The sequence below is a fragment of the Arachis duranensis genome, chromosome 8 (assembly GCF_000817695.3).
Source record: "Arachis duranensis cultivar V14167 chromosome 8, aradu.V14167.gnm2.J7QH, whole genome shotgun sequence".
In the NCBI taxonomy this organism is placed as follows: domain Eukaryota; kingdom Viridiplantae; phylum Streptophyta; class Magnoliopsida; order Fabales; family Fabaceae; genus Arachis; species Arachis duranensis.
Window position 1 is genome coordinate 11,956,964 of NC_029779.3, and position 12,120 is coordinate 11,969,083.

Consider the following 12,120-nt stretch of genomic DNA (forward strand, 5'->3'; position numbering starts at 1 on the left):
ATTTTTAAATTATTTTGACAAGAAATAAAAATATATTTTTATTTAAAAATTAATCGGAAAAATATTTAGGAAAGATAATAATTAGTCTTAAGATAGTGTTCGGTGACCTCAATTTTAGTGGAGTCAGATATAGTTCACAAAAGAAATATAAACGTTTTTGTTCAGTCAGGAGCTGGAAACATGAAAAATCGTGTATAAAACTAAACAGAAAAAATTGAAAGCATGCTAAAGATAAAATGTGTGGCTAGAATATATATAGCCAGGCCTCGGATATATATCAATCTGATCTTATCCTCTGTATTATGTAACGTTGTGGAAAATAATGAATTGCTTTGATAATATTCTGCACAATTTTTTTATTAGCAACTTGAACATCACTGTGGAAACTGTAGTTACTATGGATATGGAAGACTCGCTCATTCTCTTGGACACCAAGCTGATTTACTTTCCTCTACCATTTGACAGAGTGCATAACATTACAAGTTCGTCCAATTTAATGGTAGAAGAGAGTGAATCAACTCAACGTTCAAGAAAGTGTGGGCACAAATAACTAACTCCAAAAATATCAATAGGGTAAATAATTAATTATATACTGATGTAGCACTTCCCATTCTCTCATCTTACTGACACCTTAACAAAAAATACAGACAGAGGCAGTCGCATGAGGGCTGAGGCTAATTCCTGTATATGTAACTTCCGATTAATATATCTAATTCAATTCAAATTATATGTCAATAACTTGGCAACTGACAAGTTCAGCCTTCCCAAAATCCCTGCTTGCAACTACCTTCCAAACAACTGCATCTGATTCAGCAGCACTGTGTGATGATGATGATGATGATGATGAAGAAGTTGAAGATATTGAGGGAGAAGAACAATCCCGGTTGTTTCTCAGATCAGCCCTCAAAACAGCAACATCATGATTTGCATCTTTTGTAATCACATGAAGTTTCCCATGGAAGCCAGCAAGCAAATATGGTGACTCTGAATTTGCTGAATCATGTATTGGAACTTTTCCAATCACAACTTTCCAAGCATCTTCTCCTTGGTCATACACCTTGATCCTTCCACTATCTGGGGAATTTGAAGGATCAAATGCATATAACTCACCATCCACTACTACACTCAATTTTGAACCTGCTTGTCTTGCAGGCCAACCCTCACCCATCCCAGTTGGCATTTCAATCCATGAGTTTGTCTCGGGATCATAGATTTCTCCGCCGACGTCAACGAAAAATGGCCATGAATATAGGCTTTGTGGAACACACAATCTTCCCATGTATGAGGTTAATCCCGTGGCAATAGGCTTTAACATGTCGGCCCAAAATACTGTTGGCATGACTTGAGCTTTGGAGAATGGCATGCTAGGGACATCTGACCATGTATCAGTCGAAGGGTCGAAAACTTCGGCAGATTGAAGAGGAATTAGTCCGGCTTGGCCTTGGCTAACCCCTCCAACAACATAAAGCTTATTGTTTAAGATTCCGGTCTTGCAGTATGCTCTACCTGTGGACATAGGAGTCACCTTGCTCCATGTGTTTTGCATTGGATCAAATCGCCAGACGCTGCTTGTAGTTGAAGCTTTAGAGAATCCTCCTAGAACATAGAGACATCCATCAACAGCTCCTATAGCACAACCAAAAAAGGGCATTTCATCGAATGCATCCTTATGTCCAAGAAAGCCTCTGATAACTTTGGCTATTCTGTTACCTTCTACCATGTTCCACATCCAAAGCTTGGAAGAACTCTTTCTTGATTCTTGCTCTTCAGCAACTTTAGGCATAGTAGGTAGTCTCTGCCATATCTGAGAGTGAGGATCAACAGCATACCATTGCTGTTTATATTCCCCAACCTTGATCAACAGATATAGCCACTCTTCAGAGGTCCGGAGTTCTTTTCTTACTTCATATATTTCTGGACTCATGATAGTTGCTTTCCACTTCCTTGACACCAATCTTACATTGAAGTAAGATATTCTCGGAAGCCTAGCAAGAATCTGAAGTGATAACTCATCAGGAAGATTAGGAATCAATCTTGGACTCTCTTCATCAAATGTAGATAATGACATCTTCTGCCTCTTGCACGTCTCGTTCGAAGAGACTTCATTCAGCTTAGGTATAGCATTTGCAGCACTGAAAACCGAACCCATATCTGCATTGCAAGAGGAGAAAATTCTTGAAACTATCCATTGGAATTTAAAATGTGCCAGACAAGGCCATACAAGAAAGCAACAACCACAATTATAAAAAAAAAAAAAAAAAAAAAAAAAAACACATTACACGACACCTGAACTATTATTCAAAAGGAATACACCAAAGACAATCAAGAATGAATTTATCCTTAGAATGGTTCTTTCTTTCTAAACATACAGTTAAATCCTACCTACCACTCAACAAAGAAAGATCTTCCCCTCAGTTTGCACCAGAAGCAGCTGACAGAAACAAGAAAAACAAGTACAGAACAATTCATGAGATCACAAGATGCATATCCTACACCAATCAGAGCTGAATTATATAAGCAAAAGAAACACCGAAATAAAATCTCAGAATCAGAATTTTCAGTTACATGAATGTACGCTGTTCCCTTCCTCTGATTCACCACTTGTCCAAAACAGAGACTCAGATGAACATCACCAATTCATGATCCACATACAGAAATCCAATATGATCGCAATCAAATCTACTAGTATGTATAATTAGAACGATCAAGTCAACAACCAATAATTAATTAATAAAAAAGAAAAAGAAAAAGAAGACCGATGAAGCAAGCAAGAAACTAAGACAAATAAATAAATATACTTACAGTGGCACAAAATAATACTTAAATTAGTACTCGAGATTCACAGATGAGATAATTTAAGAAAGAATATATAAAGGAGAAAAAGTGAAGAAGGTACCTGGCTGGTAATAGAAAAGGATGAGAGAGAGAGAGAGAGTATTAAAGGTTTGATGAAAACGTAAAACGGTGGGAAATTAATTGGCACCGCATTATTTAGTTAAATCACAGTGTTCAGAGTTGAGAAGAACAACGAAGTCGCGGTTTTTGCTTTCAACTTTCAAGTTGAAAATAAAAGGGGAAGGGGAAGGTGAAGGTCTTCTTCCTCTTCTACCTCGTCCACTGATCACACCTAAATTAATATACACGTGGCACCAATTCAGCTCAACCTTCCACGTATTCATACTTTTCTTCATTTTTTCTTTTTCGCTGAAATTTCCCTCTACTAGAAAACCAGAACCACACACATTAGTTATCCTGAACACTACGTCAATGTTTTTCATCAAATTTAAATTATAGATCTACATATCTTAATCCTTCATATTCCACTCACACCTTCATCCATGATCTACCTACCAGTGCTTTGTCTTCATCTGTCCACTCTCTCCTTTACGCTACACTGTGTTAAATTTAGTTTAATAATTATATTTTACGACATCTTGCCTTTTATTTATTTATGTATTATTTTCTCAATTATTCATGAAGATGTCCTTCTCACATGCACCATATGACTTGTCAATTATGTTTAGTAGAAATATTATGTACACACAAACTGAGTCACTAAATTAATTATCACATTCAAATATATATGTGTGGCTGGTTGGTGGTGGTCGATATACTTAACAGAGTTGTTTATTTAATATGTACAATTCGTTTTCTTGTTAATGAATGTTATTTTGTTCGTATTTTATGGACACTTTAATTGTTGTTACAATGTTACCAATTTCGCTGAGAAGATTTACTTAGCCCCTGAAATGAACAGGACAATATAATTAACCAAAAAAAAAAAATGAGAGACAATGTATACATCACAATAATTTAAGTTGATTCAGATCAGAGAAAGAAAAGGGGAATTGAGGTAAGACGGAGATTCCTTCAATATCTGTAAATTGATAAGTTTCGGGGAAATCCCTTCAGTTTCAGTTTGAGACTTCCATCTCCTCATTCATCGTTGGGAAAGATCTCTCTCAAGCTCACCATCATTACCATCAATTATTTGTAACGGATACTAATATTTTGAGTGTACAACTACCAAGAATATTACTCTTTATATTTCTAGCAAAATTTTGAGTTGTTTTTTTCTTCAAAAAATAGTAACATATTTGAGCTGTTGCAGCAGCGGTACATAGAGTTACATGAATGCTAAACGACCATGAAAATATCCCACAAGACTCTTCAGTCTTCAAAATAAACAAATTTTAGAAAAAGAATCACTACGACTACCCACGCTACAAGTAATCTTCTTAGCTCTTATCAGTACCCGGAGTATAATTTCACTACTCAGTCCTCACAAGTAGCTATTCTCAAAGTAGGAAGGGCCTCACATCACATGACGGAAGTAATGGGCCTAAGATGGGCCGGACCAGAACCAGGACGGCCCATAAAATCATTTGAATCTCCAACTCCAACACTGCATTCACTGAAATCCCAACATAGTCCCCTCTCCTTGTCCCACAAATTACTATTATACCCCTCTTCTTCAACCTCTATCTCAAAACCACCTTCTTCTTCCACCTCCTCTTCTTCTTCATTGTTAAACTCAAGATCTTCAAGTTCCATCGTTTCTTCTTCTTCCTCCTCGTTCATGGAATACCCACATTCTTCACAGTACTCACTTTCTTCTTCTTCTTCTTCTTCTTCTTCTTCTTCTTCTGGAACCAGCTTCATTGTGACCTTTCCATTCACTCTGAGAGCTTCAACATACTCACGGCGCTTCACTCTCTCCGCCGTTATCACAAGCCTCCCGTAATCGCCGCATTCCCTCTTGAAATTCCAAGGCATTTTCCCCGTATGTGTTCTCATCAACGTTATCGGCGGTGGAAACTGTAACCCCCTCTTCTTCTTCATCTTTTCTTCTTCCATCTTCTCTTTGCCCTTACTCAACTTGATTCGAATCAACGAAGAAGGTTTTGCTTCTTCTTCTTCTTCTTCTTCAGCTTCAGGTTTGACCTCAAAGGTCATGTAATCTCCACTCTCCGCTCCAAGCACGTCGCCGATCATGGTGCACCGGAACGCATATGAACACGATACCCACATTGATGGTGGCAGAGGAGGAGGAGGAGGAGGAGGAGGAGGTAGGGTTTTGAGGCCTACTTGGTGTTGGTACCGGTAACATTTTTTACAATGAAAAGTTCTCATTGAGAATGGTACCGTTGATTTCCATAACCAAACGTTGCTATAAAGCGTTGAATTTATGTTCTTCACTTTTTGTGGTAAAAAATCTGTAATTATATCCATTCATAAGAGAATGGACATAACAGACTGTTGATTTCCTATTATGATGCTATAAATACCAGCTGGTTCCGAATACATAACTTCATCGTGAATGAATCTGGGAAAATTTGTTGAATGGGATTCAGCTAAGCTAAGCTACAAAACATAGCAGAAAATATAATTCCTGCAAGAAAAAAATGAAGAGAGGAAAAAAATTAAATGAGATGGATTGTGCATTTGGCCATGGTTGGATACGGCTGGCAGTGAATTAAAGAAAGTTTTGGATATACGTTATTAACTTATTATTGCTAATATTAAAATTAAATGCATGAAATAATGGAAGAAATTGCGGAGTTGAATTGGAGAAGGGAAAGGGCATTACTTATTAGGGTAACATATATGTGGTTCCATTTTGCATCACTCTCTTTTTGTTCGAGTGTGTACCGTTTTTGCGTGTGTAGTTTCGCTTAGTCTCAGTGGAAGGCACATTTCAAAGACCAAAATCAGGCTTTCGGTGCACCCTAATCTGGAAAAAATAAATAAGAAGATGCATGTTGTGACGCGGCGAAAAGTTGAAGATAATAAATAAGCAAGAATTGGTAAAATCATTAAATAACTATTTATCACTATTTTAGTATTTTTTTCTTTCCTTTTTTTATTTCTCTTTTACTAATTTTTTAATAAAATTTTTCATCATAAAAGTTCTCAATATATATCTTATCATAATAAATTGTTTATTCCAAAAGCTTAAGTTATCGATAAGAAGTGTATACATAATTATACTTCTAATAATATTGACAATGAAATCCAATGCCGTTTTTAATTAAGTATATAATTAACATTTTACATTTTTATAAATAATTGTACATTAAAAAAAATCAAATTAACATTAATTAATTTACTTCTCCAGTCATATCTCTAAATTAATGAATAATGTCTTTTTTAACTCTTAACACATTTCATTAATTCTTTTATACAGGATATTTTATATACACAATAAGAAAATCATCATCGAAAATAACCTTTCCATTTTTTATAAATTAAATGCATCAGATTTTTTTATGTTGATAGTTATTAAAAAATTTGAAAATAAATTTAGAAACATAATAATATACTTATTTTGTAAAAATATAATATATTTAAATTTGATTAAATTTTTTATAAAAATATACAAAATAAAATTTTTAATATATTTATTTTATATTTATTAAAGTAAAAATTTAAAAACACGTAATAATCTTAAAACACATCTTAACTAAACATATAGTCACCAAAAAAAATATTAACTAAACATAAAGCAATGCAGCAGGGATATGGATAAAGTTATATCTACATTCATTGGATTAATGTGAAAAAATAATAACTATCATCAATATATCATCTATGAGAAGGAAGAAGTTCAAGCAATTGTGTTTTAATGTTTTGCAGTATATAAACGTGTGTTTAAAAAAATTCATAATTAATTATTTTTTATAGGATTAGCTAATATGTTAAGATTACTAATTAATAAAATTTTTATAGAAAATATATAAAATTTGATACTTTAATACATTTGTTATCTATTGAACATATAACATTTAAATTCTTCTTCATACATTTATTATGTATTAATTAATCTAAAAAAGTTTAAAAATTTTAAAGAATAATAATATTAATATGCTTCTTAGCTAAATCTATTTTTTATTTATAATATGTAAAAATTATAAAAAAAACCAATTTAAATGAACTCCTGACCATGAAATAATTTCTTTATCCTGAGAGAGAGTAAACTTTTGTTAGGACAATTATTGATAAGGAGTGAATTTTTTTTAATTTTTTAATAAAATATCATTTTTATTATTTAATATTTGTTATATATTTTTTTATTTAAAAATAATAAGATCAGAGATGATACTTCACAGAATAATTAAAGAAAAAAATTTTAAAAATTAATTTTTTTATTAATAAGATAATATTGATTTCATTTACGAGGATAGTAAGCGGTCACAGAAACAGACAGGCGCAGAGCGCAATATAACATGTCAAACCGCTTAACCAAGAAAGAAGTCACGCAAATAATCTGGTAACAATAATATAAATTGCACATTTCAAAATTTGACAAAACATAAGAGTTCAATGTCTAGTTTATAAGAGTCCAATGTTTAGTTTATATAAATATTTGTAAGTTATATATTATAAAATTTTATTTTAAAATTTAATATAAAATTTATCATTATAATATTTCATCTCATTTTACTTTATACTTAAATTATTTTTAACTATTTCAAATAATTTTAATTAAATTGTGAAAATTTAACTAAACTAAAAAATATAAAATTCAAAATTAATAATTATATGTCATATTTAAAAGATATTACTCACTAAAAAAATTGCAATGAAAAATAAATAATTTATGAATGTGAAAATTGAGAATTTTGTATATTTAGATCGAGAAAAATTAAAATTTTATAAACAATTAAAAAAATAATAATAAAAATAGAATAACAAAATATAGGAGTACAATTGAGTACATTTAATTTATTTAAGTATATTTTGATTGAATTTTTATTGTAAGGTCATAATAAATTGTTATAATATTCATTTAAGAAAAATTTAATAGATTATACAAATGTCACTATTTTATTATTTTTTAATTACTATAAAAGTAAAAACTAATAATTAAAAATTTAAAATTGATTCCATTAAAATTGTTCTAAGAATAATTAGTTCAATTTAACGCAGAATTTTATTCTGAACCATAAAATTTGATACAGATATAGATGGAATAAATGAAAGACATAAATAAAAGGAGAAGAACGATAAGATCTTACTGATTACATGGTAAATGGTGAGACTTAAATGAGGTGCATTGCATCCGGAAATAAAAGTGAGAGGACCGGAGAAATTTAATAACGGCACAAATAAACACACCCTCAGCCTCAAATCTCAACATTTTTTTTGTGACTTAACATAACACAAAGAAAAAAGATTTAAGAAAAAGAGTAGTACTCCTCTTTAATAATAATGTCTAAATTATTAGGGGACAGTAACCACTCTAAATACACCTGCTTGTTTAAAGCAGTAGTCTTAGCCATTAAATCAGCCGCTCTGTTTGCTGTGCGCTGGATGAGAACTAAAGTAGCTGTCCAATTGCACTGGAGCATCTCTTTGATTTTGCCAAGCAGATCAGATTCATTCCTAATCATGCTGGTTGTGCCTCGCGAAACAAGAAGAAACACATTAAAATTATCAGTTTCACAGATGACCTCTTTGCACTCGCAATCCCAAGCCATAACAAGCCCTCTCCAAATAGCATGAAGCTTATAACAGAGAACACTAGAAAGAGGTATACTGGCAGAACAACCTTTTATCCAAATTCCCATGCTGTTTCTAATAATATATCCAAAGCCAGCTAATTGCTCATTTTCAAAAACGCTTGCATCGCAGTTCAATTTACAAACATTCATTGGAGGTGGTTACCAGTTATATTTCAAAGAAGAAGGAATAATATGTTTTTGGTTGGTAACAACATTAGAGAAATCTCGAACAGCATGTTTAACCAAGTGAACAATTTTCTCCTTACTCCATGGATCATCTTGATGGAAGATGTCATTGTTCCTATCCCTCTAAATCCACCAAAAGGCCGCTGCAAAGAGAAACTCATTGTTGTTGAGGTTAAAACGAATCCAAGACACAAAATCCAAACTAGAGTCCTCAGCGGTCATTCCCAAATTTAAGCTAATCCAAATCTGACGAGATTTTTGGCAAGTCCTAAAGCAGTGATTAATATCCTCTTGAGCAAGATAACATCTCTGACAAAAATCAGAAGTAGCAAGACCTCTTTGAAATCGGTACCTAGCTGTGGGAACTCCGTTGTTGAGGCAAAGTCAGAGCAGACACTTTATCTTCTCTGGTATTCTCAAGCGCCAAAGCCAAAGCCAATTTTCATGATCATTCCAGCCAAATTTCTTCTTCAATAACCATTCATACCCGCTTTTAGTCGAGTAGATGAGAGTATTTGAGTTTGTCCAAAAGACCAAAACCAACCTGTTTTATCTCCTGCCTGCTTGATAGGATCAAAGAGCATCAACTCAAGTTTAACTTCTTCCGAATAATTGTGCAAAGAATATCTCACCGCCAATGCCCAACTTCAAGTGAGAATAAAAAATGTGCACAAAAGGAACCAAAGGAGCTAGCGTTTCACGTGGTTGCCAAGCATGATACCACTGTTTCAAAAGATCATATATAATTACTTTAAAAACCCTTCTTTCTCCTACTATTCATGAGAAAAATCAGTTCCACACGTGCAACTAAAAATAATACTGTGTATAATATGAATTAATTTTTAAATTAGTTATTATTTATTTATATATAATTTAGATATATTTAAAATAGCCTAATAATTTTTTGTATATTAAATACATTATTTTTTATAAATTATTAAATTCTATCAATTAAAATAAAAAAATATTATAAAAAATATTCATAAATTTTATAAATATAGAATATATTAATGTATACATAAATAAATATATTTTAATATATAATACTTAAAAAATGATAATACATAAAAATATTATTTTTCATACTTTTAAACAAATATTTTTAAATTTCTTATTTATACTCTTAAAAATAGAACTAGAAAATAAATAATATTATTTTCACTTTTAATATAGATAAAAATTTATGTTTACAAAAAACAAAAACTATAGAATGACATGAAAATTATATAATTATAATTAAAATTTTTATATATATGTAATCATTATATAATTATATATAGTTTTTATTTTCAATTTTTTTATTTTACATGAAATTAATGTTTTAGCTATTATTACAAAATTAAATCTAAAAAGGTCAAACTAATTATCTAGCTATAATTTAATAAATAATTAACAATTTCTATAAAAGAAAATGTCTTCACTTATTTCTTTTTTTATTTGTTATAAATATTACTTATCAGGATAGATTTGAGAGCTACCAGAGAAAAAGAAATATATATGGCCATGACGGACGCTAGAGCAATTTGAATAAGAAGTTGAACAACAACGGAAAGCAGAACGAGAATTACGACAAGAAGTACAGTGACAAAGGGAGCTAGATGAAATGTTCTTAAGACTGGAAGCCGACCTCCAGAAACGTAGTAATCGAGCAGATTGGAAAGAAAGTCCTTTAGGAGGAGAAGACCTATTCATGGAAGATATCATGTGAGTAAAAGTTTTAAGGAATTTCAAAACCCCCGACATGGATCTTACGGTGGAACACCTGACCCTAGACACCATCTCAGCAATTTTAAAAGTCGGATGTACCTAGCTAACGCCTCCGATACTACCAATTGCAAAGCCTTTCCGACAACCTTGACTAAGGCTGCGATGAAGTGGTTTGATAACCTACGTCCCAGGTCGATAACTTGCTTCGACGACCTGGCAATAAAGTTTCTTACTAAATTCTCTATTCAAAAGGATAAGGTAAAACACGCCCCGAGCTTATTGGAAGTTAAGTAAGGGGTCAAGAAAACTCTCCGAGACTACATGAAAATGTTCAATGAAGCATGCTTGGAGATTCAAAATCTACCCACTGAAGCAGTAATAATGAGATTAGTTAATGGCCTTAAAGAATGGCCATTTTCTTAATCCATATCCAAGCGACACTCGGCCTCCCTGTACAAAGTACAAGAACAGGCAGAGAAGTATATCAACATGGAGGAGAACTCACGACTACCACTTTCGAGATTCATCCTGCTTTATCTACCTCGGGAAAAAGATGAAGAAGCTAAGAAGAAGGAAGAATACAACCCGGAGAAATCCAGAAGATACCATAAATACACTCCCCTCCGGACCTCTCTTGTGGATGTTTACAGAGAGATATGCCACACTGAGAAGATTCCACCTCCTCCGATTAAACATAAAAGGCAGAGAGCCAGACTGAATATTGTGAGTACCACAAACTCCATATGCATTCTACGAACGATTGTTATGATTTAAAGAATGTCATAGAAAAGTTGGCTAGAGAAGGCCGACTAGACAGGTACTTGGCAGATAGGTCGGACGAGCCAAGAATGAGAAAGAGAGATAAAGAAGGAAGCCGATGATGAGTGGATAATTTATACGCTTTTTGGCATTGTTTTTAGTATGTTTTTAGTATGATCTAGTTAGTTTTTAGTATATTTTTATTAGTTTTTAGTTAAAATTCACTTTTCTGGACTTTACTATGAGTTTGTGTGTTTTTCTGTGATTTCAGGTATTTTCTGGCTGAAATTGAGGGTTCTGAGCAAAAATCTGATTCAGAGACTGAAAAGGACTACAGATGCTGTTGGATTCTGACCTCCCTGCACTCGAAGTGGATTTTCTGGAGCTACAGAAGCCCAATTGGCGCGCTCTCAATGGCATTGGAAAGTATACATCCTGGGCTTTCCAGCAATGTATAATAGTCCATACTTTGCCCGAGATTTGATGGCCCAAACCGGTGTGGCAAAACAACCTCAGAAATTCCAGCGTTTAACGCTGGAACTGGCATAAAACTTGGAGTTAAACGCCCAAACTGGCATAAAAGCTGGCGTTTAACTCCAGAAAAGGTCTCTACACGAAAATGCTTCAATGCTCAGCCCAAGCACACACCAATTGGACCCAGAAGTGGATTTTTACGTCATTTACTCATTTCTGTATACCCTAGGTTACTAGTTTACTATTAATAGGATCTTTTGACATTGTATCTGTACCTCATGACACTTTACACGTTTCTCATTGTATCTTCTACAGCATGAGTCTCTAAACCCCATGGTTGGGGGTGAGGAGCTCTGCTGTGTCTTGATGGATTAATGCAATTACTACTGTTTCTCATTCAATCATGCTTGCTTCCATTCGAAGATAATACTTGTTCTTAACCCGGATGAATGTGATGACCCATGACAATCATCATCATTCTCAACTATGA

The 12,120-nt window shown here is 32.9% G+C and overlaps 1 protein-coding gene across 6 annotated transcripts; it reads right to left on the minus strand.

The window, feature by feature from the left end:
* Positions 1–310: 310 nt before the first annotated feature.
* LOC107460781 (F-box/kelch-repeat protein At1g22040) lies at positions 311–3,342 on the minus strand. 6 transcript variants are annotated; one of them, XM_052252986.1, is made up of 4 exons: positions 2,897–3,342; positions 2,566–2,679; positions 2,383–2,431; positions 311–2,151 (listed from the first exon to the last, which is right to left on the minus strand). In XM_052252986.1, exon 4 carries the CDS (start codon positions 2,147–2,149, stop codon positions 725–727), a length of 1,425 nt encoding a protein of 474 aa, XP_052108946.1. In that variant the 5' UTR covers positions 2,150–2,151; positions 2,383–2,431; positions 2,566–2,679; positions 2,897–3,342; the 3' UTR covers positions 311–724. The 6 variants fall into 6 exon arrangements, with proteins under 6 accessions (XP_052108946.1, XP_015934658.1, XP_015934659.1 ...); XM_016079172.3 differs by having other exon boundaries at positions 2,387–2,431; positions 2,897–3,341; XM_016079173.3 differs by having other exon boundaries at positions 2,387–2,431; positions 2,566–2,682; positions 2,897–3,341.
* Between the last annotated feature and the right edge of the window lie 8,778 nt (positions 3,343–12,120).

Excerpts from the sequence above, each read along its gene's own strand:
- LOC107460781 (XM_052252986.1), bottom strand. The coding sequence starts at position 2,149 with ATGGGTTCGGTTTTCAGTGCTGCAAATGCTATACCTAAGCTGAATGAA.